The following is a 26906-nucleotide window of genomic DNA, read 5'->3' on the forward strand; positions in this document are numbered from 1 at the left end:
ACTGAAGATAATTCTTCATGGTTCGGAAACTTGTTAGGTAAACCCTGGCTGTGGATCAAGGAAATAGTAATTCTGCTGTTGTTTCTCCTACTGGCGTACTATCTATGCGTCCACAGTATCAAGTGTTTTATTCAACAAATGACTCACACCTCTCACGAGAAAATGACAGTTCCAACCAGAAAAGACTATTACCCGTAAGAACTTCACGGACCCTAATTGCATGTTTGTTTCTGTGTCAGCATGCAATTACATATAAGCAACACAGAACATGTGCTATGTGCCTGTAACGATCACAAGTTACAAGAATGAACTTTTAAGTGTCTAAATTTGTATTTTGTGAGAGTTATTAGAACTCTCAAAGGGGGAGTAATTTAAACAATTAAATTAAATGTTTAATTTAGGTTCCACTACAATAGTATATAAATTGAGAAAGTTTAGTAGACTGATTTTAGCATTTGAGGTATAAATGATAATTATTGAGTTTCCAGCAAGAGATTCCTGCCAGACCTGTTTTTTGTAAGTTATATTGTAAGTTAAATGAGTCAGACTCTCACCTTTTGTCTTTAATGGCTCTTGGAGCCCGAGCCCCAGCCCCAGTCATTGAATAGTTAGACTGATTGGATTAGCCTCTATGCGTTTGAATAGTTATGCTGATTGGATTAGGATTGGTAACACCCTGGAGTCTAGGGCGGGTTCCTAAACCTGTATACTTCATTTACATGCTTTGTTCAACCTCAATGTAAATCCCTCCCCCTTGGAAGGTATATAAACTACAATGTATACTGTTTGAGTTAGACTAGTTGGATGACTACAGCAACGCACAGCGAAGTCCTCAATAAAGAATAACTTCTGCTGGAAAGATATCCCAACGTCTCCTGGTCTCTGCTTTGACGAAGGAAAAGTTTCTACAGTAATATATAGAGCAACTTATACCTGTTTGTGGTATGCGTAGCTAATAAGGAATATACGATAGACAGTGAGTCAAGAAGGTGTGCATTCATGCTGTTACATGTGGCACAGTTGTAAAATAAAGAACAGATACGGAGCAACTCTTGTATCGCCTCATTTATACATGACATCCTAACATTACCGTTTGCGATGATAAAATGGAGAGTGTGTGTGTTAACCTGCTTGTGAATTCTGAACTACTGTTTATTTCATTTAAGACACCTGAGCAATGTTGATGCACTGTGTACATGTTTACATTTCTTCGTATATATATCTATGTATTTTTATTTTATTTTATTAATATGTTCAAAACGTTCAAAAAGTCCAGAATTGTATGTTTTAAAACCTTTTTTTTTCTGAAACAAGATGTTAGAGGAATGTTCAACTTTAAGTTATCACAAACATTGTTAAAGTTGGTGAGTTTGATTCATTTCTGTAAGTCTTTTCAAACTCTGCTTAAAGTGAATTGGTTCAGTGATTTGTTTTTAATAGACACGACACACACAAGTCAGATACATTTCTGCAGACTTTATTTCTTTGATAAACTCTCATTTCCATATAATTTCTTAACAAGTTAATCTCATTTCTGGCGTTTTCTCAATCATCAAAATGTAAAACCCTTAAACACGAGTCTCAGGGAACAACAGAATTCGTCTGACGTTCACTACTGAAGTAAAGTTACTAAACCTCTCAATCCCAGTCCGAAAGGCACTGAGAACCTCAGAGTCGAATCCTCCTCTTCACTTAAGACTAGAGACTACGTCTATTCTTTTATTTTAAAAGACTATGGCAAGCCGTTTTAACATTTAATCCTTAAAATTTACTATCTATTTCCATGCTACTAGTACTTATTTTTTAGATTCTAGTATCTATTCCATTAAGTACTAGTGCTTATTCTTTAGGTAGTGCCTTTTTAAAAGATACTAGTTATTCATTAGATACTAGTTCTTACTGTTTTAGATACTGGTACTCATTCATTAGATACTAGTACCTATTACATTTACATGTATTCATTTAGCAGACACTTTTATCCAAAGCGACTTACAAATGAGAACAATAGAAGCAATTAAACTAGCAGTAGGACAACAGTATGCAAGTGCTATGACCCTTCTCAGTTTAATCTAACGCAGTACTTGTTAATACATTTTTTTTATATATATATTTTATATATAGAACAGAACAGAAGAGAATAGAAGAGAAAGTGTTATTACTGGATCAAGTGCTGTCGAAAAAGAAGTGTCTTCAGCCGTTTCTTGAACATGGCTATGGACTCAGCCGCTCTGGTTGAGTTAGGCAGATCATTCCACCAGCAGGGAACAGTCATGGTAAAGGTCAGAGAAAGAGATTTTGTGCCTCTTTGAGATGATGCACCACAAGATGTTGTTTGCTTGCAGAGCGCAAGTTTTTGGATGGCACATAAGTCTGAAGTAAAGAGTTAAAGTAAAAGGGAGCAGAACCAGTGGTTGTTCTGTAGGCAAACGTCAGTGACTTGAATTTGATGCGAGCGGCAACTGGCAACCAGTGCAATTTTGTGAGGAGAGGAGTGACATGTGCTCTCTTCAGTGACTGTGCAAGCTGGAAGACTAGCCAGGAGAGCGTTACAATAGTCCAGTCTGGATAAAACTAGCACTTGGACAAGGAGTTCAGTAGCATGTTCTGATAAGAAGGGCCTGATCCTCCTAATGTTGTACAAGGCAAATCTACATGACCAGGCAGTTCTAGCAATGTGGTCTGTGAAGTTCAATTGATCATCAATTACCACACCAAGGTTCCTGGCTGACCTAGATGAAGTTATGGATGACGAAGTTGTGATGAAGTGTTGGGTTGGCCGGGACCACGAGTAGCTCTGTCTTCGCAAGGTTTAGTTGAAGGTGGTGGTCCTTCATCCAGCAGTAATGTCTGTCAGGCTGAGATGCGAGCAGCAACCGTCAGATCGTCAGGCTGGAATGAGAGGTACAGTTCTGTGTCATCAGCGTAGCAGTGATAGGAAAAGCCATGTTTCTGAATCACAGATCCTAGTGATGTCATGTAGATGGAGAAGAGAAGTGGTCCCAGCACTGAGCCCTGAGGCACTCCAGTAGCTAGATGTTGGGTCTTAGACACCACACCACACCCCTCCACGACACCCTAAAGGACCTACCTGAGAGGTAAGACTTGAACCATTGGGGTTCCTGAGATGCCCTTCATCTTTAGGATTGACAGGAGGATCTGGTGGTTAACTGTGTCAAAGGCAGCAGACAGATCCAGCAGGATGAGAACTGAGGATTTGGAAGCTGCTCTTACCAGTCTCAGAGCTTCAATTACTGAGAGCAAGGCAGTCTCAGTTGAGTGTCCACTTTTGAAACCAGACTGATTGTTGTCCAAGAGGTTGTTCTGTGTAAAGAAGGAAGAGATCTCGTTGAAAACAACTCGTTCAAGTGTTTTCGCAACGAATGGAAGGAGAGATACCGGTCTGTAACTTTCCAGATGTGCTGGATTTAGAGAGGGTTTCTTAAGCAGTGGGGTTACACGAGCCTGCTTAAATGCTGTGGGAAAGCTACCAGTGTGAAGAGAGGTGTTTATGATGTGTGTGAGTGCGGGTACAACTGAGGATGAAATGGCTTGAAGTAGGTTAGTGGGAATAGGATCAAGTGGACAGGTGGTAGGGCGATTGGAAAGGAGGGGTTTGGAGACTTCTGCCTCTGAAAGTAAAGAGAAGGAGGGTAGAAAGTGGTAAATGTGTGTGTCAGTTTGTGGATTGGTAAATTGGCCACTGATGGTGGTTGTTTTATTTATGAAGAATGTGGCAAAATCGTCAGCTGTTAGTGTTGATGGAGGAGGAGGAGGAGGAAGAGGGTTGAGAAGAGAGGAGAAGGTTTTGAAAAGCATGCGAGAGTCTGAAGAATTGTTCATTTTGTTGTGATAGTAAGTCATTTTAGCAGGACTTACTCCTAAATACTCCTAAATCTATTAAATAGATACTAGTACTTATTTATTATATAATAGTATTTATTCCAAATGTTACTAGTAAGATATTATATTTTACAAGGAAGATTTGTAATTGAACTCTACAGTGGTCGTTCTGACTATAACATAAGACGAGTAAAAAATCAGTTGTGACTAGTAAGATAATAAATATAACTAGTAACAATTAAAAAAGCTCCTAGTGTCTAATAAATAAGTACTAGTACCTAACAAATAACTATGAGTATCTATTAAATAGGTACTAGTATCGAATGAAAAGTAATTGTATACAATTGTATACAATAAATTACAAAAAAGTACTAGCAACAAATTAATACTTATTAGTAATATTTAAAAATATACTAGTCAATTGGAATAATTAATAGTAATAAATTATTAGATGAAATCAAAACAGAATAGCTACTAGTATCTATTAATTTGCAGATACCTTCAACCTCGTAAGGAACTAGTAAGAACATATTAAGAGATATCTTTCAAACAGATCATTACATAAACATGAGTATACTCTCAACCATCCAATCAGAGTTCATATGGTAATGCAGGCTAAACTAAGGCTATAGAAGATTGATTTTTCATAATAAACTGGCTATGTTGGTTTATCTAGCTAATTGGTTAGCATGAACGAAAGGAAATATATATGTTTAATATGACATTTATTGTTTTGAATGAACAGTAGGCTATAATAAAGACTTAACTGCCAATAATAAAATCCAAACAACAGTCAAGTAGATCCAAAAAAAAGTGGTTCATACCCACCAGCCAAACAACCACAATACCCAGAGATTGGAACTTTTGGAGAGCATTCATAATTCCTTTAAATAAAAAAAATTGGAATATTAATCGTCTGAGAATGAGAGTCATAATATAAATAAGAGTATATGCACTATATTACATATGCCTATTCTTTGTGTTTTTTTTTACTCTAATTCCATTAAAAAGGTAGGCCATTTTAAATTACTGTTTTAATTTTCCTTGCTTTTATTTTGTGATTATTTTATTCCTTTCTATGTAAAGCACTTTGAATTGCCATAGTGTATGAAATGTGCTATATAAATAAACTTGCTTTGCCTATTATTATACTGTTATTATAAAAACGGCCTTCTGCTTTTCAGTCCGTTTCCTGTGTCATTTCTTTGATATGTTGTTGGTTCATTAATATTCCACATATTATTTGCATACTGATTATTTAAATAGTACTAGTATCTATTAAGGTAAGGATATCTTCGATCTTAAATGTTACAAGTAACAAGCACTAGATCTATTTTTTTCTTAACAAGTTAGGTATAATTAAATACTAGTCACTACTGGAATAAGTACTAGTATCTAATAAATAAGAACTAGTATCTAATGAATTAGTACTTGTATCTTTAAAAATGTACTAGTACCTAAAGAATAAGCACCAGTATCTAACAAATAGGCACTAATACCTAAAATATAAGCAATAGAAGCTAATGAATAAGTACTAATAAGTACCTAATGGAATAGATACTAGTATCTAAAAAAAATAAGTACTAGTAGCATGAAAATAGATACTAGTAGGTTTTAAGGATTAAATGTTAAAACGGCTTGCCATAAAAAGACCCATCAAACCTTCTCCTCGGACTGAAAGAGAAGTGTGCAGCGGACGAGCTGCGTTACTATTTGTTGTTGATACAAACGTCTGAAGCTGTCCGAGGCTTGAGTTTGAGCTTGATGGGGTCTTTGGGAATCAGTAGACCATTGAAGCCGAGCTCTAGAGGAACCTGTGAAGAGCAAGAGAAGGTCAGTGTGAGCGAACAAATGAACGAACGTCCTCCTGTTACCAGACACCAACCCATCTGCTCACCTGTGTCTCCGCACACACTGAGACGTCGAACCTCTGCAGGATCTCCACGATCGCCAGCTTAATGGTCACCTGAGCAAATCGCATCCCGATGCAGTTCCTGGGACCGAGGCCGAAGGGCATGTACATGTAGTGGTCAATGGTCTCCTTGTTTCCTTTAGTGAACCTGTTAATTAGGCAGGAAAGAGACACGTTGGGTTGAAGTATTTATGCAGACAATTACTCTAAAGAACCAACCTTGTGTACCTAGTGCAACAGGCAAAAAGTAACATTCACATAATGTTTAAAGAATGGAAAGTTTGCATAACCAATACATTTTTTTTTTTTTTTACTGGACGTTAAAAAAGTCTAAGTGCAATTTGATTGCTTTGATTCCCTGATTGGTAGAGCTTTATTTGGGTTTCATGGGTAATGTAGTTTCTTACCAGGATTCCTGCTGATAAACAGTCCTTTGAAAAAGTAACTTAAAATAATGTGGAAGATGGCTTCATCAAAAGCAGAGACCATAGATGAACAACCTTGTAGCTTACAGTAAGGTCTGTCTTTAATTTTTTACAAGTTATCATTAAAAATCAATTCCCCTATGGAGAAAATGAATGGGATTTTCACGTCCAGACCCGACTGTTGCGCTCTATTGTAGCTGGTGGAGCTTGACTGTATAATGAGTGAAACAGGAGAAACCCATCCTGACCTCTCTGGTTTGAAGCTCTCGGGGTCGCTCCAGTAATCCGGGTCTCTGTGGAGGGCGAAGGTCGGGATCATGACGACCATATCTTTAGGGATGATGACGCCGTTGATTTCCACCGTTTTCTTGCAGATCCGTTCAAGTCGAGCTACGACAGGGAACAGCCGGAGGGACTCGTTCAGCACGGCGTCCAGATAGTCCATGTTCATGACGGCTTCGTAGTCCACCGGGGCCTTCAACACACAATCAATGGTTAAAGTCTCAAACTCATCACGCCGATCCCAACGAGTGTTTCAATGGAGTACCTTATTTGGGAAGGTCTCGTCGATCTCCTCCTGCAGTTTCTTCATGGCCTCTGGGTTGGTTGCGAGATTGTAGAAGAAGAACGACAGAGTGCTGCTGCTGGTCTCGTAACCGGCGAAGATGAAGATCATGGACTGCGATAAGATCTCGTGGTCACTCAGACCTGCACAGGACACGGTTTAAGGTATGTGTCTTCACATATGGAAGAAAGCTCTTTCTCATGGTTAACCATCTGAGATGATTCACCTTTCTCTGTGTGTTCCTCGCCATGCTGAGTTTTCCCTGCCGTCTGAGAATCGACCATCAGCTGCAGGAAGTCAACTCTCTTCTGCAGGAATTCAGAAGAGTGGTTTAAAACATCATAACTTTACAGTTCTTCAGATTAAGTGTTTGTTGTACCTTCTTTTGGTCATTGGATGCTCTTTCAGACTTGATCTTCTGTAAGGCAGCATAGAAGAAATCAGTCACAGATGTTTGGAAAAATGAAAAATTCATTTTTTCCAGGACGGGGATGACGAAAGGAAACAAAGCTGCAGAAGAAATTGTAAAATCTCTTAACAGGGAACAATCTCAGGACTTTGGCTAATGTTCTGGCAAGATTTTCTCAAAGTTATGAACAAATGTTCTTCCATAAAAATTCATGGAATGTTCATTCAAAGTTTTCTGGTCTTTAATAATGTTCTCAAAACGTTTGCACAAAAACATTATTTATGCATCGTTCATGGAGTGTTTTTTACTGAAACATTTTTGGGTAACACTTTACTTGAAGGGGTGTGCATAAGACTGACATGACACCTTCATAATCATGACATGGCAGATGTCATAAATATGAAGGAGGTCTTATGCATGTTTATGACAACTGTCATTAAGTGTCATTCGCTCAATTATGACATTTTTAATGCAAATATGACATTGTTTGAGATGTCTTTGTTATGACAACTTGACATAAACCAATACATCATAACCAGTCAGTGTCTTTTTCATGACAACTTGACATTACCAAGACAACATAAATTGTCATAAACATGACATAGCAGATTAATTATCAAACTTCAGAAACCACTTAGCTTTATGGGTTAGCATTTCATTAAACTGTCAGGTGGTTAGTTTTGACATTGGCTGTCATGAAGCCATTATAACTGTGTCATGAATGTTTTTCTTGACCTCAAGTACAGTGGTACAAATTTAATTTGTCATTAAAATGTTATAATGGCTTCATGACAGCCAATGTCAAAACCAACCACATGACAGTTTAATGAAATGTTAACCCCTAAAGCCTAAGTGGTTTCTCAAGTTTGATAATTAATCTGCTATGTCATGTTTATGACATATTTATGACAGGTTGTGTTGTCTTAGTAATGTCAAATTGCCATAACAAAGACATCTCACACAATGTCATATTTGCATTAAAAATGTCATAATTGAGCGAATGAAACTTAATGACAGTTGTCATAAACATGCATAAGACCTCCTTCATATTTATGACATGTGTCATGTCATGATTATGACGGTGTCATGTCAGTCTTATGCACACCCCTTCAAGTAAAGTGTTACCCATTTTTGTTGGACGTTCGTCTATCGTTTTTTAAATGTTACTACTTGTTTCAGAACATTCAAAAGTTACATTCCCATAATGTTTGCAAAATGAGAAAATGGAATGTTCCTTTAACATTTGCATAACCAAGAAAAGAGCTTTTGAAATGTGCTTATCTGACAGGCCTAGTTGAGTTCTTTACCGCTGATCAGGAACAGTGGGTTCAGGAAGTCAAACTTCAGCATTTTCTGTATATTGGTCACAAATGGATCTTGGTTGGAAATGGTTGTTGAGGGAGTCGATGTCCACGCTGAACGCTGTGCTGGTCACCACATCCATACTGTACGCGCCGAAGAACCTGAACACATGCAGTCAAGAGAAAGCTATTATTATTATCTGATAAACATACAGCCTATATATATAGTGAATGGTTCCTCGGTTCGGGAGGTTGTTAAAGGTGATTGGTGAGGTGTAATGTCTAGTTTTGGTTTTTGGTACATGTTTCATGTCACAGTCATATTTCTTGTCTTGTCACGTGATTCCCTTGCCCTTATGTGTTCATGCCATGTGCCTCCTAAAACCAGCTGTTCCGGCCTTCAGAGACTGCATGACGTTTGAAACTTCAAACACCATCAATAACATGGTATTGTCGATTCGATACAAGCATCGGTACAGTGTGTGATACGATAGTGCTTTGAAAACTGCGTCGGAGCTCCGGTATCAACCATCCCATCACTAGTTTCATGTCATGCCAAGTCAAGTCTTTGTTCTGGATTATCAATAAACTGCTCATGGGTTCTGCAAACTTGCCTCCAGTGGACTGATGTTACAGAATACAAGACCAATCATGAACCCAGCAGATTGTTTGCTTCACCTCCGACAAGGGGATCAATAAATAGATGATTATGTGGATGAATTCTGTGGACTTTGTGACAAGGTTGAATTTAATGATATTGCCTTAAAATACATTTTTCGTCATGGATTAATTGAACCCATTCGTTCTGCCTGGGGGGAAAATTAACTTTTCCCTAGCACAATATATGGACTACATCCTTCTGTTGATCGCCTCTTCATTTACTTTGGGTTTTGTGGATGAGGAGCTCTGCAATCCCCACAGTACCCTCCAAGCCAGAGACTCTTCACGTCATGCCTGCCAAGCCAGAGTCTCTTCATGTCATGCCTGCCATGCCTGAGACTCTTCACGTCGTACCTGCCAAGCCAGAGACTCTTCATGTCATGCCTTCCATGCCTGAGACTCTTCACGTCATGCCTGCCAAGCCCAGAGACTCTACATGTCATGCCTGCCAAGCCAGAGACTCTTCACGTCATGCCTGCCAAGCCAGAGACTCTTCACATCATGCCTGCCATGCCAGAGACTCTTCACGTCATGCCTGCCAAGCCAGAGACTCTTCACGTCATGCCTGCCAAGCCAAAGTCTCTTCATGTCATGCCTGCCAAGCCAGAGACTCTTCACGTCATGCCTGCCAAGCCAGAGACTCTTCACATCATGCCTGCCATGCCAGAGACTCTTCACGTCATGCCTGCCAAGCCAGAGACTCTTCACGTCATGCCTGCCAAGCCAAAGTCTCTTCATGTCATGCCTGCCAAGCCAGAGACTCTTCATGTCATGCCTGCCAAGCCAGAGACTCTTCATGTCATGCCTGCCAAGCCAGAGACTCTTCATGTCATGCCTGCCAAGCCAGAGACTCTTCATGTCATGCCTGCCAAGCCCGAGACTCTTCACGTCATGCCTGTCAAGCCTGAACTTGCTCATGTCATGACCACCACGCCTGAGCCCCCGGCCAAGGCTGCCGCCACACCTGAGCCTCCACCCGCTCCACACTCACCTAAAGGATTATTAGGAACACCTGTTCAATTTCTCATTAATGCAATTATCTAATCAATCAATCACATGGCAGTTGCTTCAATGCATTTAGGGGTGTGGTCCTGGTCAAGACAATCTCCTGAACTCCAAACTGAATGTCAGAATGGGAAAGAAAGGTGATTTAAGCAATTTTGAGCGTGGCATGGTTGTTGGTGCCAGACGGGCCGGTCTGAGTATTTCACAATCTGCTCAGTTACTGGGATTTTCACACACAACCATTTCTAGGGTTTACAAAGAATGGTGTGAAAAGGGAAAAACATCCAGTATGCGGCAGTCCTGTGGGCGAAAATGCCTTGTTGATGCTAGAGGTCAGAGGAGAATGGGCCGACTGATTCAAGCTGATAGAAGAGCAACTTTGACTGAAATAACCACTCGTTACAACCGAGGTATGCAGCAAAGCATTTGTGAAGCCACAACACGCACAACCTTGAGGCGGATGGGCTACAACAGCAGAAGACCCCACCGGGTACCACTCATCTCCACTACAAATAGGAAAAAGAGGCTATAATTTGCACAAGCTCACCAAAATTGGACATTTGAAGACTGGAAAAATGTTGCCTGGTCTGATGAGTCTCGATTTCTGTTGAGACATTCAGATGGTAGAGTCAGAATTTGGCGTAAACAGAATGAGAACATGGATCCATCATGCCTTGTTACCACTGTGCAGGCTGGTGGTGGTGGTGTAATGGTGTGGGGGATGTTTTCTTGACACACTTTAGGCCCCTTAGTGCCAATTGGGCATCGTTTAAATACCACGGCCTACCTGAGCATTGTTTCTGACCATGTCCATCCCTTTATGACCACCATGTACCCATCCTCTGATGGCTACTTCCAGCAGGATAATGCACCATGTCACAAAGCTCGAATCATTTCAAATTGGTTTCTTGAACATGACAATGAGTTCACTGTACTAAAATGGCCCCCACAGTCACCAGATCTCAACCCAATAGAGCATCTTTGGGATGTGGTGGAACGGGAGCTTCGTGCCCTGGATGTGCATCCCACAAATCTCCATCAACTGCAAGATGCTATCCTATCAATATGGGCCAACATTTCTAAAGATTGCTTTCAGCACCTTGTTGAATCAATGCCACGTCGAATTAAGGCAGTTTTGAAGGCGAAAGGGGGTCAAACACAGAATTAGTATGGTGTTCCTAATAATCCTTTAGGTGAGTGTAGGCCACTTGTTAAGGCCACGGAGGCCGCGCCTCTCTGGTACCATCTCCTTGGCAACTGCTTGCACTTCCATGGCTTCCTGAACTGCCCCCTCTTAGCCTGCCAGCATCGCCCATGCTTCACGGTCCAAGGTCTGTCCCCCATCACAGCCCTGGCCCGCCATCCCTCCCCCAAGACTCTCTTATGTCTAGTTTGGTTTTATGTTGGGCGTCGGGAGACGCCCATAGAGGGGGGGATCTGTAATTATCTATTAGCTCCGTTCTTATTTCTTAAGATATCGAGAAGCATTTGTGATATTATGCAATATGTCTCACTCTTTAATATCCACGTTTTCTCCTTGTGTTGCTGATTTCCCCAGATTCTCAACTAGAATTTTAGAGTGTGTCTTCATGATGCCAAACATCTAGAGTGAGAAGCAGAAGTACATCATCATCATAACATCTTCATCACACACAGGTAATGTTTGATATTTATTATGAAAAGAATCAAACACACACACACATCCTCCTCAGCATGAATGATGCTGTAGTTCAGTTCAAATTAGTCATTCATCTCAAACTGAATTCTTGTTTGTTTGTATTGTAGCACAATAGTACTGCCTTCAAGTAACGCTTCAGATAAGCAATGTACTGTATTGTTCCAAATATAAGACTGTAAATGCTGGTAAAATGTACCAACAATCACATTTAAAAAGAAACCCTTTATGGTTTAAGTTCTCATTTATTAGATTTCACTATGACTGTTCTCTTACCTTTTTTATGTACAGTGACAGATGCTGGCATGTCAAAAAACAGGTGTTTGATCCACATTACCTATCTGATCCAGGGGTTATTATTTATTTATTTTCCTTAGTTTGATGAATAGCGCATTTAAAGACAGCAGTTTCTCCCTGAAGTCGGAGGGCTCATTTCTTTTTTCGACTATGTACTGACACACTTGCCTGTCAGTTTCTTCGAAGTGTCCGCTTTTAGGACCGCGGTAAGCTTTTCTTTTTGGCCTCGCCATCTTCTAACATTACACTCTGACACACCGTATTTCTTGACTGCTTAATGAGAGAGTTGTTTGATGACCAGTCCAGCATTTATCAGTCCTGGGGGAAACACTCGTTTTACATGTATTTGGCGATCCCTATTGTTGCGGCTTTATTATTGACATGTAAAAGTTTAGACTCCGAATATAAGATGACCCAATTTTTTTTAGATGTATTTCCAAGAAAAAAAAACAGTCTTATATTCGGTATAATACGGTAATATCTACGGCTGTAACACTTGTTAGCATGAAAATGATCCAGATAAAGACTCACAGACCTCCTTTACCCTCCCGCTGGTGAAAGAAGGCGAGAGGACGCTGCGGATTCTCCTCCAGTCGTCGCCTTCAACGATGGACACGCCGTCGTACAGCTGCCCATTCAGACGGAAGTTCTGCCAGATCAGAGGACAAATGTGGATAAAATGACAACACAAGCACAATCTCTAAGACATATTGTTCCACTGGCCTGAAAACATTAAAATGTTTTCATATTTTTTAACTTAAGTCTTTAGCAAAACTTTTCTATTCCCAGAGAAACTTTGCATTCTCTAAAAAAAATTTGCGTCCTCAGAAAAACTTTGCCTTCACTCACAAATCTTCTGCGTTCCCAGAGAAACTTTTCGTTCTCTCACAAATCTTTTGCGTTCACAGAGAAACTTTGCGTTCTCTCACAAATCTTTTGCGTTCACAGAGTAGCTTTGCGTTCTCTCACAAATCGTCTGCGTTCCCGGGGAAACTTTGCTTCTCCAAATAAATTTTTCATTCCAAAGAAACGTTGCATTCTCTCACAAATCTTTTGCGTTTCCAGATAAACTTTTTGCGTTTGCTCATTAAATATTTTGCGCTCCCTAAGATACTTTGCGTTCTCTCACAAACCTTTTGTATTCCAAGAGAAACCATGCGTTCTCTCGCAAAATTGGAATGATTACGATGATGGTGATTTTACCCTTCTGTTGGTGAAGAGAGAGTAACATTCTTTAATCAAGATGGTTTTGATGATGGATTGATCCATGATGCACAGAACGGGCTGCCTTGCATCGTAGATACTATGAGAAACTCAAACAATTCAGAAAAACACTACATTCAGAAGAATCATTCAGTTCACTATAACTGTACGATTGATTCACTGTCATTATCATGGTCTCATTATGATTGTCTTCCTCGGCTCTTCATTACAGATCTTACTGATCTCATGATGTTGAATGTTCAAACATGTTTGTCAATCAGACCGTCGCCATGGATCCTGTCTCCACAAGCACAGATGTCAATCAGACCGTCGCCATGGTTCCTGTCTCCACGAGCACAGATGTCAATCAGACCGGCGCCATGGATCCTGTCTCCACGAGCACAGATGTCAATCAGACCGGCGCCATGGTTCCTGTCTCCACGAGCACAGATGTCAATCAGACCGTCGCCATGGATCCTGTCTCCACGAGCACAGATGTCAATCAGACCGGCGCCATGAATCCTGTCTTCACGAGCACAGCTGTCAATCAGACCGGCGCCATGGATCCTGTCTCCACAAGCACAGCTGTCAATCAGACCGTCGCCATGGATCCTGTCTCCACGAGCACAGCTGTCAATCAGACCGTCGCCATGGATCCTGTCTCCACGAGCACAGCTGTCAATCAGACCGTCGCCATGGATCCTGTCTCCACAAGCACAGCTGTCAATCAGACCGGCGCCATGGATCCTGTCTCCACAAGCACAGCTGTCAATCAGACTGTTGCCATGGAGACTGATGCTGAGGAGACGGATGCTATGGAGGAAGCGGTGGTTCGAAAAGTTGACGGGAACTCAGAACAGCGTATGTCAGATGACAAAGGGGTGGGGCTTAATAAAGACTCCACCCCCCTCTCATATCAAGGGTGTGTGTTTGCTGCTGTTGCTACAGTCAGGTGCTGCAGCCCGTCGTGATCCTGGTCTCCTAGTCCAGCTGCAGTTGAAGCACCATCCGTCCAACATCAGCATGTGTTACAGCACAAATCAGACAACTGGAGGAGGAGTGTTTTAACCCTTGTGCTGTGCAGAAAACCCTTTACCTACTCTGGCGTTCCAGGTCAAAAACAATCCGTCTTATAAATCTCTCATTATGCAAAATTATTAACATATATTGGATTAAATCTTTTTGCCCTACGATCATTCAGTGACAAAAAGAAACACAAAACCTGCGCTAACTCAAAGAAAACAAGTTGATAAATACAGTGGTGTGAAAAAGTGTTTGCCCCCTTCCTGATTTCTTATTTTCTTGCATGTTTGTCACACTTAAATGTTTCAGATCATCAAACAAGTTTAAATATTAGTCAAAGATAACACAAACAACCTTAAATGAAGGTTGTTATTATTAAGGGAAAACAAAATCCAAACCTACATGGCCCTGTGTGAAAAAACTGATTGCCCCCTAAACCTAATAACTGGTTGGGCAACCCTTAGCAGCAACAACTGCAATCAAGCGTTTGCGATAACTTGCAATGAGTCTTTTACAGCGCTGTGGAGGAATTTTGGCCCACTCATCTCTGCAGAATTGTTGTAATTCAGCCACATTGGAGGGTTTTCGAGCACCTTTTTAAGGTCATGCCACAGCATCTCAATAGGATTCAGGTCATGACTTTGACTAGGCCACTCCAAAGTATTCATTTTGTTTTTCTTCAGCCATTCAGAGGTGGACTTGCTGGTGTGTTTTGGATCATTGTCCTGCTGCAGAACCCAAGTTCGCTTCAGCTTGAGGTCACGAACAGATGGCCGGACGTTCTCCTTCGGGATTTTTTTGGTAGACAGCAGAATTCATGGTTCCCTTTATCACAGCAAGTCTTCCAGGTCCTGAAGCAGCAAAACAGCCCCAGACCACCACACTACCACCACATTTTACTGTTGGTATGATGTTCTTTTTCTGAAATGCGGTGTTACTTTTACGCCAGATGTAATGGGACACACACCTTCCAGAAAGTTCAACTTTTGTCTCGTCAGTACACAGAACATTTTCCCAAAAGTCTTGGGGATCATCAAGATGTTTTCTGGCAAAAATGAGACGAGCCTTAATGTTCTTTTTGCTTAGCAGTGGTTTTCGTCTTGGAACTCTGCCATGCAGGCCATTTTTGCCCAGTCTCTTTCTTATGGTGGAGTCATGAACACTGACCTTAACTGAGGCAAGTGAGGCCTGCAGTTCTTTGGGCACAAACATTGTTACAGTTGGTGAAGTTGATTCATTTCTGGTTCAGTGATTGTTTTTAATAGACACGACACACACATCAATTTATGTTACTGGAAGAACGTTTTAACCTTGCCCCCCACTCAATCAGACCGTCGCCATGGATCCTGTCTCCACAAGCACAGCTGTCAATCAGACTGTCGCCATGGATCCTGTCTCCACGAGCACAGATGTCAATCAGACTGTCGCCATGAATCATGTCTCCACAAGCACAGCTGTCAATCAGACCGTTGCCATGGATCCTGTCTCCACAAGCACAGCTGTCAATCAGACTGTTGCCATGGATCCTGTCTCCACAAGCACAGCTGTCAATCAGACTGTTGCCATGGAGACTGATGCTGTTGCTACAGTCAGGTGCTGCAGCCCGTCGTGATCCTGGTCTCCTAGTCCAGCTGCAGTTGAAGCGCCATCCGTCCAACATCAGCATGTGTTACAGCACAAATCAGACAACATGAGGAGGAGTGTTTTAACCCTTGTGCTGTGCAGAAAACCCTTTACCTACTGTTGTGTTCCAGGTCAAAAATAACCCGTCTTTTTCAATCGCTTATAAATCTCTCATTATTCTAAATTATTAACATATATTGGATTAAATCTTTTTGTCAACTTGATTTGTTTCAATTAGCACAGGCTTTGTATTTCTTTGATTGATCGTAGGTCTCATTGATCTGAACTGATGCACCTCAGTTTTTAAATGAAAAAAGTACAGTTTAACCTCAAAAACACTGAGGAGCAAGAGTTCAGATCAATGCCCTACGATCATTCAGTGACAAAAAGAAACACAAAACCTGCGCTATCTCAAAGAAAACAAGTTGATAAATATATGTAATCTAATATTTGGTGATAATATTGCACATACAAGTTTTAGTCCAAATGTGATATCATTAACAAACATTTTTGGGGAAAAGAGAATCCCCTCCGGGTCAAGATGACCGGAACACAACATTCATACTTTACAGGCACAAACACTGTTACAGTTGGTGAGTTTGATTCATTTCTGTGAGTCTTTTCAAACTCTGTTTAAAGTGAATTGGTTCAGTGATTGTTTTTAATAGACACGACACACACATCAGATACATTTCTGCAGACTTCATTTCTTTGATAAACTCTCATTTCCATATAATTTCTTAACAGGTTAATCTCATTTCTGGCGTTTTCTCAATCATCAAAGTAAAACCCTTAAAGGGCACCTATTATGCCCCTTTTTACAAAATGTAATATTGGTCTTGGGTGTCCCTAGAATGTATTTGTTAAGTTTTAACACAAAATACCCCACAGTTAATTTATTATAACCATTTGAAAATGTCATTTTTGGGGCCTGTTTTAAAAAGAGCTGTTTTGGTGTATACCACCTTAAATGTAAATGAGCTGCATATTCCCGCCCTGCTGGACCCAGATAATGAAGAGAGAGACTCCGGCAGAAGAAACGCGAAATGAGAATGGACCAAGACGTCTCGGAATGGTTATTTGATACATTTATGTACTTACAAAGTTTTAATCGCGTCCCCTTTGCAATTATGGATGTGCAACACACACACACACACGCAAATTGTGAAAATGTTCGCGCAATTTTTTGAAACTACATACACACAAATACTATGATAACGTTTGCTAAGTTCAAACGAATTTTTATTTTATTTTTTAAGTACAAACGAAATTATATTTATTTGGTGCTGTTGCGTCATGTTGACATTACTTGTCGTACAGGTGCTTATGTGGCAAATGTGAGAAGATGGCTACAGAACCAGAAAATATGCTGCAGGGAGATAGACGTTTATATACTGTCTATGGAGATAGAGCAGGTATTAATTTATTTACATTTGTAATTGCTGCAAAAAATAATACGTGACATAAAACTGTCTGACGTTGTTTGTTGAGACATCCTATGACGACGGCAATAAATAGCTTTAGACGCATTTGTTGTTGAACTGGCTGACATCGATTGAAATGACTATTTGCTCAAAAATCATAAAATACACTTACTTCTTCTGGAGGTGACGTTGGATCGCGAACAGTAGGCAACGATCCACACTTGAGGATTAACTGACCCTCGTTCACTAAACAGTCAGTCAGAAAATGATTCGCGCAAACATAAACGTATTTAGGAAGTTTAAGTGGCGCCTTTTCTTCATAAATAAAATCCATCCGCTGTGTTTTCAGTGGCTCTGATGTCAGTGAAGACTACTATGTCCATTCTTACATCCCACAACAGAACACGTACATTTCATAGGAGACATTACCGGCTGTCGTTGAAACAATGGCGATGGTGTGCAGATCACCGAGGGCGGGGTAACCACAGTGTCAATCAAACCACGTCGGTGGGGCTTAGCACAATTCTACGTCACTGTGAGAGCAATCTTAGAACAGCTCGTTCGGAGATAGTGCTTATGATATATTGATCCCTCCTACCTTCACTCACTCCTACGAGCCTACATCCCCACCAGACGCCTACGATCAATCAACAAGCGACGTCTCGTGGTTCCATCACAGAAAGCCACAAAATCACTTTCCAGATCATTCTCATTCACAGTTCCATGCTGGTGGAACACTCTCCCCACCCTTATCCGGAATGCTGAATCCCTGACAACATTCAAAAAACAGCTGAAAACCCATCTCTTCCATGAGCACCTAAACTCATAAAAAAAAAAAAAAAAAAAAAAAAAAAAAAAAAACCTTTCCCTTAAAATCCCACCTATCATGCTTATGCTACTCTGAATAATGCCTGAACTTCGTATTCTGAACACTTCTTGCGTTGTTGTTGTCTTTTGCCTCTTCATGATGACTCGCTTAATTTAGTCCTGATTTGTAAGTCGCTTTGGATAAAAGCGTCTGCTAAATGACTAAATGTAAATGTAAATGTAAATATTGAGATTGTAAAAAAACCACTGGGTGGATTTTTATCATTCTAGGGTGGTTTTGCTTACACACTGCCAACACACATTTATGTTCAAACACCATGTAAAAGTGAATTTTGCATAATAGGTGCCCTTTAAACACGAGTCTCAGGAAACAACAGAATTCGTCTGACATTCACTACTGAAGTTGCTAAACCTCTCAGTCCGAGTCCGAAAGGCACTGAGAACCTCAGAGTCGAATCCTCCTCTTCACTAAAGACTAGAGACTAGAGACTAGAGATAAAATATTCTTTTATTTTAAAAGACCCATCAAACCTTCTCCTCGGACTGAAAGAGAAGTGTGCAGCGGACGAGCTGCGTTACTATTTGTTGTTACAAACGTCTGAAGCTGTCCGAGGCTTGAGTTTGAGCTTGATGGGGTCTTTGGGAGCCAGTAGACCATATAGGCCGAGCTCCAGAGGAACCTGTGAAGAGCAAGAGAAGGTCAGTGTGAGCGAACGAATGAACGAACGTCCTCCTGTTACCAGAGACCAACCCGTCTGCTCACCTGTGTCTCCGCACACACTGAGACGTCGAACCTCTGCAGGATCTCCACGATCGCCAGCTTCATGGTCACCTGAGCAAATCGCATCCCGATGCAGTTCCTGGGACCGAGGCCGAAGGGCATGTACATGTAGGGGTCAATGGTCTCCTTGTTTCCTTTAGTGAACCTGTTAATTAGGTAGGAAAGAGACACGTTGGGTTGAAGTATTTATACAGACAATTACTCTAAAGAACCAACCTTGGGTTCCTAGTGCAACAGTGCAGACTGTTCAGCAGCCTTGGTTCTGGAAGTACTTTTTCCATTGGGATTTTACAGATATTTTCTAGAGAGTTATAATCCATGAACCAAGCCAACCAGCTATCAGAGAATGTTCTCTCAAAGTTATGAACAAATGTTCTTCCAGTAACATTAATGGAACGTTCGTTCAAAGTTATCTGGTCTTTAATAACGTTCTCAAAATGTTAGTACAAAAACATTATTTATACATCATTCATGAAGCAGTTTGGCTGAAATATTTTAGTTGGATGTTCGTCTGACGTTTTTTTAAATGTTACTACTCGTTTGAGAACATTCAAAAGTAACGTTCCCATAATGTTTGAAGAATGGAACGTTCGCATAACCAATAAAAAAAACTGGACATTTAAAGAATTCTCTGAATGCAGTTTCATTGTTTTGATTCCCTGATACGTAGAGATTTATTTGGGTTTTATGGGTAATGCAGTTTCTCACCAGGATTCCTGCTGATAAACACAATTCTTTGAAAAAAAAAGTTGAAATAATGTGGCATGACAGCATAATCAAAAGCAGATACCATAGATGAGCAACCTTGTAGCTCACAATAAGGTCTGTCTTTAAAGTTTTATAAGTTATCGTTAAAAATGAATTGTGGATTTGAATGGGATTTTCCACGTCCAGGACAGACTGTTGGGCTTTATTGTATTTGCTAAAGCTTGACTGTAGCTTCACCGGACTCGTATAATGAGTGAAACAGGAGAAACCCGTCCTGACCTCTCTGGTTTGAAGCCCTCGGGGTCGCTCCAGTAATCCGGGTCTCTGTGGAGGGCGAAGGCCGGAATCATGACGACCATATCTTTAGGGATGATGACGCCGTTGATTTCCACCGTTTTCTTGCAGACCCGTTCGAGTCGAGCTACGACAGGGAACAGCCGGAGGGACTCGTTCAGCGTGGCGTCTAGATAGTCCATGTTCATGACGGCTTCGTAGTCCACCGGGGCCTTCAACACACAATCAATGGTTAAAGTCTCAAACTCATCACGCCGATCCCAACGAGTGTTTCAATGGAGCACTACCTTATTTGGGAAGGTCTCGTCGATCTCCTCCTGCAGTTTCTTCATGGCCTCTGGGTTGGTTGCGAGATTGTAGAAGAAGAACGACAGAGTGCTGCTGCTGGTCTCGTAACCGCCGAAGATGAAGATCATGGCCTGCGATAAGATCTCGTGGTCACTCAGACCTGCACAGGACACTGTTTAAGGTATGTGTCTTCACATATGGAAGAAAGATCTTTTTCATGGTTAACCATCTGAGATGCTTCACCTTTCTCTGTGTGTTCCTCGCCATGCTGAGTTTCCCCTGCCGTCTGAGAATCGACCATCAGCTGCAGGAAGTCAACTCTCTTCTGCAGGAATTCAGAAGAGGGGTTTAAAACATCATGGACTATTTAGTTGTTGTAGCAAATTAGCTCAAAATAAATATTAAAAATCAATCATAACTTGTAATAATTATATATGAATATTTGGATCAATTTATAGAATTAATTTATTGCAGTAAAATTAACATTACAATCAATCAACCTGTTTGTCCCATGAACAATTATTTATTAATTCTAAGAAATGTTGATTTCCGGGGGAGGGAAATGTCTTTCTTACTGTATAGTACTACTAAGAGTCTGTAGTCACAGTCTAAATCGTAAAATAAACTTTGTTGCAAGCAGAGAATCAGAACCAAATACATATTGTGCACAAGTTTTATTAACTAAAATCACAAACATAACTAATCTAAACACACAACATACAATCACACAAACTTGGGTAAAATGGGAAGTGACAAAATGAAACCGGAAGCAGGAAATGGAACTATGGAAAAGATCCATTTAACTATGAAAAGAACCATCAGCTTATTATTTTCAGAGCACCTCATTAAATGTATACTTGCATGGCCTTTGCAGTGAAAGCATTTCGTGAAGTTTCTGAAAAAGGATTTTGATGGTCCCCTTAGTCTCAATCGATTTCTTCTGCCTTGAATGAAGAAATGGTGATGAACTTGCATGGTTTGTTTGACTCTGTTCTGGTTGAAAGTTCTCTCTCTCTCCATGAGCACATGGCACCCTGGGCTGGAGAGGCCATGCAGAGCAACCAGGAGAAGGGAGGAAGTCGGAAGAGTTGATGGTTGGAGTTGCATGGTTGGAGAATGAATCAATTGTGCCAAACTCCTGATGTTGTCCTTGTTCTGTTCCTTGTTCTCCTGAATGAGCTCGTGGCTAGTTGTGAGTCAAGGCCTGCTAGCTTGGGGCCTGGGGCCTGGTGCGGCCCCGCAGGACAGCAACCCGAAATGTACAAGAGAAGGCCAAGAGAGGGAAGGGCTTGTGTAGAGGCCATTTAAAGCCTGAGAACGGTCCCTCCTCTCAGGGTTGGGGGAAATAAGAATAATAAGAAAGTAGAAAGGGGGAAATTCCAAGCGGGAAATTCCTCTGTTGGGAGGATTTGTGACTATGTTTCAAGTGTGGGCCTTGCCATTTGTGTCCATTTATACTCAGATAGATATCACAAACACACACACTGCATTCTATGAGAAGGTGATGTGAGTCATTAAATGAGGATTAATTACACGATATAGGTGGGGTTACATTAACTAGAAGTTCTCTCATAAAGCATGCATAAAATAAATATAAATGCAAGAGACAGTATACGAGACATAAAATTATCACACACAATGTCCTGGGATGCATGTTCATTTATAGATCAGTTTGTCTATAATTTAATGCAGGAAAGTCTGTTTTAAGGGCTGTAGGTCTTTCCTATGGCCTCTGTCTTATCACATGACCACATTTTTCAGAACAATAAAACCATCTTATCTGATGGTCCCCCTGCTGACTGAGGCCTTTTCTGCTCTCTTGCCTCTTTTGGGGAGATATTTCATTCCTAAAAGTGGGCTTTAAAGCTTATTTGTTAAATGTAACAAATGGTTATGTGTCTGATTGTCTCAGTCGTTATATTGTTCATGTTAAGTGTTTGTTGTACCTTCTTGTGGTCGTTGGCCACTCTTTCAGACTTGATCTTCTGTAAGGCAGCGTAGAAGAAATCAGTCACAGATGACGGGAAAAAGCTGAAATCCATTTTTTCCAGAAGGGTGGTGGTGAAAGGAAACAGAGCTACAGAAGAAATTTGAAAAGGTTTTAACAGGGAATGTTCTGGCAAAGTTCTCTCAAAGTTATGAACAAACCTTCTTCCAGTAACATTAATAGAATGTTCGTTCAAAGTTATTTGTAGTTCTGTAAAGACTTTGTTCACAGAGTTTCCTACATTAGCTTTTGAAGTGTGCTTATCTGACAGGCCTAGTTGAGTTCTTTACCGCTGATCAGGAACACAGGGTTTAGTAAGTCAAACTTCAGCATTTTCTTTATGTTGGTCACAAATGGATCTGTGGGGTTGTTGAGGGAGTCGATGTCCACGCTGAACGCTGTGCTGGTCACCACATCCATACTGAACGCACCGAAGAACCTGAACACATGCAGTCAAGAGAAAGCCATTATTATTCTCATCTGACAAATATACAGCCTATATACTGTACTCTATATGTAGTGAATGTTTCCACTGTCCTGGAGGTTATTAAAGGTGATTGGTGAGGAAATTGAACACCTATGATAATTATCGTGATATTATCATTATAATTCTGTCTGCCTGCTGCTGCTTGAGTTGGTTTGCGTCTGAAAGCTTTGTATATCTTTCTGTCTTGAATTATTATTCACTATCATTCCCTGTTGTTTATACTGCTAAATATAACTTACTCAACATCAGATATTAACCTAACTTTGCTAGCTTCAATCTAAATCGTTGCAACACGCTAGTAATTCGCTAGCCTGTTAGCGTGCCATCCGTGCACTCTTTATTTATTTATTTATTTATTTCGCTCGCGCCTTTTCCAAATCCATCAAACAACTGTGGTGAGTATCAGTCAGTCAACAAACACGGTGTTATGTAATTTTCTCCTCTTATTGTCACTTGCACTTCATGCAACATGTTTAGCATATCCTTCTCTGTCAGCACAGGATTTACACGTGATAAATGCAGGGAGATAGTCAGGCTGGCGGAGAAGATTTCAGAACTAGAGACATGCATCCAAACTTTAATTGAGGTTAATTGTAAGAGTGCAAAGGCTTTAGATACTGATTTGGATGTGACTAGCTTAGTGAACTCTGTACAATGTTTGGTTCCAGCTGTAGAGCCCGTGCAGCAGGGCAACTGGGTGACCGTGAGATGCTGTAGTCGCGGGACAAAACACAGCTCTTCCGTTCCAATTACAATAACAAATAGATTCTCCCTACTCAGTGAAACACCCACTGTGAATCCAGTTGAATGTTCCCTAGTTACTGGTGATTCTATTACACGGAACTTGAAAATAGAGACACCAGCCACCATAGTCACATGTTTGCCGGGAGTCAGAGCGCCTGACATCAAAGCAAATTTAAAAGTGCTGGCTAATGCTAATCGTAAATTCTCTAAGATTATTATTCACTCTGGCCCCCTTCCTGTTTGCAGGAGTGATGAGATACTTAGTAGATTGTCCTCACTAAATGGCTGGTTGTCTAAGTGGTGTCCGCAAAATAATATAGAATTCATAGACAATTGGAAAAGTTTTTCGGGCAGACATGACCTGTTGAAAAGGGATGGCATTCATCCCTCCTGGGATGGTGCTGCTCTTCTCTCTAGTAATATGGCACATAGTCTTAGAGCTCAAACATGACAATCTAAGGCTCAGGTCAGGAAGCAGACAGACTGGCTAAACCGACCGTCTGCTAGCTGTCTCACGTCACCAAGATCAGATAAATCACATCACATAGAGACTCTTTCACCTAGATATCATCATATAGAGACTATGTCTGTTCCCTGAATTAGGAAATACAAAAAACGTTTCAACCCATCTAAGGGTAAAAGTTTTATTGATGTTCAACAAATAAAAAACAGATATAATACAGATGAGCAAATGATAAAGCTTGGGTTGCTGAATATTTGATCCCTTACTTCAAAAGCTCTTATTGTTAATGATATGATTACAGACCTAGATGTGCTGTGTTTGACAGAAACCTGGCTAAAACCAAACGATTGCTTTACTTTAAATAAGTGCAACCCCGCAAGATTACTGTTACAAACATGAGCCTCGTCTGAAAGGCAAAGAGGGAGGTGTTGCTGTAATCTATAGTAATATTTTCAGAATTACTAAGAAATCTAGATAAAATAAAGATAAACCGTCTACTACAGTATCGCATCAGGCAGTGCATTGTTGTCTCCATAAGGAAAAATTCGATTCATTCATTGCTAAAGGAGAGGATAAATTTACTAAACTCGTTAAAGGTGAACTAAGTAACTTTTTTACCTTAACTAAACAGCTTCGGAGTCATTGGAATGGTTATATTACTTATTTTGGGTTGAATGGTGGTCGTTTCGCACCCCCCTGGTGCCTGTGAGCGGAAAATTCGCACTTGCAACTTTGAGACGGCGGGCCGCCGGCAGCCGCGGCAGGAAGTCTCGCGTGATATCAGGTCTCGCGATCTAAACAATTGCTTTACGGCCAAAAGAAATCTGCTCAAATACTGTCATTATTGCTCTCCCTCACGCTGTCCGAACCCGAATGAAGAAGACGTTTTAAAGAATATCCCATCTGCTTTGATGTCGTTGATCTACTAGCCTCTGCTGTCTGAGAATCGCCAACGAGTTTTTACAACAGTGTTGTCAAATATCTATTCCGAAGCTGTGGGGGGAGCTCTAGAGAGAAACCTGCGGGCAAAAAGCGAGAATACAGCGAAGAAATCCCGAAGCTACTGAGTGCTGCTTTAAATCATCTAAATCGACAACATGTATGTTAGACCCTATACCGACTAAGCTACTGAAAGAGATGCTTCCAGAGGTCATAGATCCTCTTCTTACTATCATCAATTCATCTTTGTCTCTAAAATACGTACCAAAAACTTTTAAGCTGGCTATGATTCTTGATCTATGAACTTGATCCTACAAAATTAGTCAATTACAGGCCGATCTTGAATCTACCTTTTCTGTCAAAGATACTCGAAAAGGCAGTATATACAAATATGTTCCTTTTTAGAAAGAAATGATATCTGCGAGGATTTTCAATCAGGATTTAGACCGCACCATAGTACTGAGACTGCTCTCATTAGAGTCACAAATGATTTGCTCTTATCATCCGATCGTGGTTGTACTGTATCTCTCTATTAGTGTTACTTGATCTTAGTGCTGCATTTGACACTATCGACCACAACATTCTTTTAAATAGACTCGAAAATTATGTTGGCATTAGTGGAATTGCATTAGCATGGTTTAAATCATACTTATCTGACCGTTATCAGTTTGTAGAAGTAAATGAAGACATTTACATTTAAATTTATGCATTTGGCAGACGCTTTTATCCAAAGCGACTTACATTGCATTTCAAGGTACACATTTACATTCTTATCAGTTCTTGCTTTCCCTGGGAATTGAACCCATGACCTTGGCGTTGCAAGCACCAACTCTCTACTGTTTGAGCTACAGGAGCTTGCTGTTCACTGTGTACATGCTACCCTTGGGAGATATCATTAGGAAGCATGGCATTATTTTCACTGTTATGCTGACAATACTCGGCTCTATATTTCTTCACGCCCTGACGAAACTTACCAATCCACAAAATTAACGGAATGCATAGCTGATATAAAAAAACTGGATGACTAGCAATTTCCTACTACTTAATTCTGAAAAAACAGAGTTTCTAATTATTTGACAAAAAACTTCCTCACATAATAACCTAGAATACTCTCTAACACTTGATGGCTGCTCTGTTAAGTCTTCGTCGTCGGTTAGGAACCTGGGTGTGCTCTTTGATACCAATCTTTCATTTTAAAGTCACGTGTCTAGTATCTGTAAAACCAAATTTTTTCATCTTAAAAACACATCTAAATTACGTCATATGCTCTCAATTAAAAATGCAGAACAATTAGTTCATGCATTCATGACCTCAAGGCTAGATTATTGTAATGCTCTACTGGGTGGTTGCCCTGCACGCTTACCAGTTCTTACCAGAACAGGAAGTATGACCAAATTAGCCCCATTTTGTCAACACTGGATTGGCTCCCTATTAAACATCGTATATATTTAAAAATACTACTGATTACTTACAAAGCACTAAATGGTTTAGCTCCCCAATACTTGAGCGAGGTCTTAACGCATTATAGTCCTCCACGTCTATTGCGTTTTCAAAATTCCGGCCAGTTGATAATACCTAGAATATCAAAATCGACTGCTGGCGGTAGATCCTTTTCCTATTTAGCACCAAAAATGTTGAACAATCTTCCTAACATTGTCCGGGAAGCAGACCCACTCTGTCAGTTCAAAGCTAGACTAAAAACACATCTCTTTGGCCTAGCATACACATAACACATTATAGACTTCTATAATTCAATGTTAGGCTGCATAGTTTAGATCAGCCGGAACCGGGAACACTTCCCATAAATCCTTATGTACTCGTTACATCATATGAAGAATGGCGTCTATGCTAATATTAGTCTCTCTGTTTATCCCGAGGTTTGCCACAGTTCGCTGGATCCAGGCCGTATCCAGAACTGATGAAGGACCTGCTCCTGGGCGCGACAACAACGTAGTCCTTAAGTGTCAACTAGTCTCTCCCCTGTGAAGGCCTCCCTCCCTTCCCTTTACCTCAGTACAGATAAAA

At 40.6% G+C, this 26906-nt stretch overlaps 1 protein-coding gene and 1 pseudogene across 2 annotated transcripts in view; both read right to left on the reverse strand.

The window, feature by feature from the left end:
* cyp3a65 (cytochrome P450, family 3, subfamily A, polypeptide 65) overlaps positions 1–13401 on the reverse strand; it is a 29070-nt gene extending 15669 nt beyond the window's left edge. Inside the window, exon 1 of the mRNA XM_084393335.1 lies at positions 13293–13401. Within this exon, the coding sequence (XP_084249461.1) occupies positions 13293–13358 (66 nt within the window). The 5' untranslated portion in view covers positions 13359–13401. The remainder of the gene's footprint in view (positions 1–13292) is intronic.
* Positions 1475–26906, reverse strand: part of LOC311280888 (cytochrome P450 3A30-like) — a 41253-nt pseudogene continuing 15821 nt past the window's right edge. Inside the window, exons 5-15 of the transcript XR_014630270.1 lie at positions 12625–12738; positions 11632–11720; positions 8459–8614; positions 7122–7252; positions 6969–7050; positions 6725–6885; positions 6426–6652; positions 5738–5900; positions 5571–5654; positions 3089–3321; positions 1475–2889 (exon numbers count right to left, since the gene is read on the reverse strand). The product of XR_014630270.1 is annotated as a cytochrome P450 3A30-like (transcript). The remainder of the gene's footprint in view (positions 2890–3088; positions 3322–5570; positions 5655–5737; positions 5901–6425; positions 6653–6724; positions 6886–6968; positions 7051–7121; positions 7253–8458; positions 8615–11631; positions 11721–12624; positions 12739–26906) is intronic.

The sequence above is a fragment of the Rutilus rutilus genome (assembly GCF_951802725.1).
Source record: "Rutilus rutilus genome assembly, chromosome: 2".
Taxonomy (NCBI): domain Eukaryota; kingdom Metazoa; phylum Chordata; class Actinopteri; order Cypriniformes; family Leuciscidae; genus Rutilus; species Rutilus rutilus.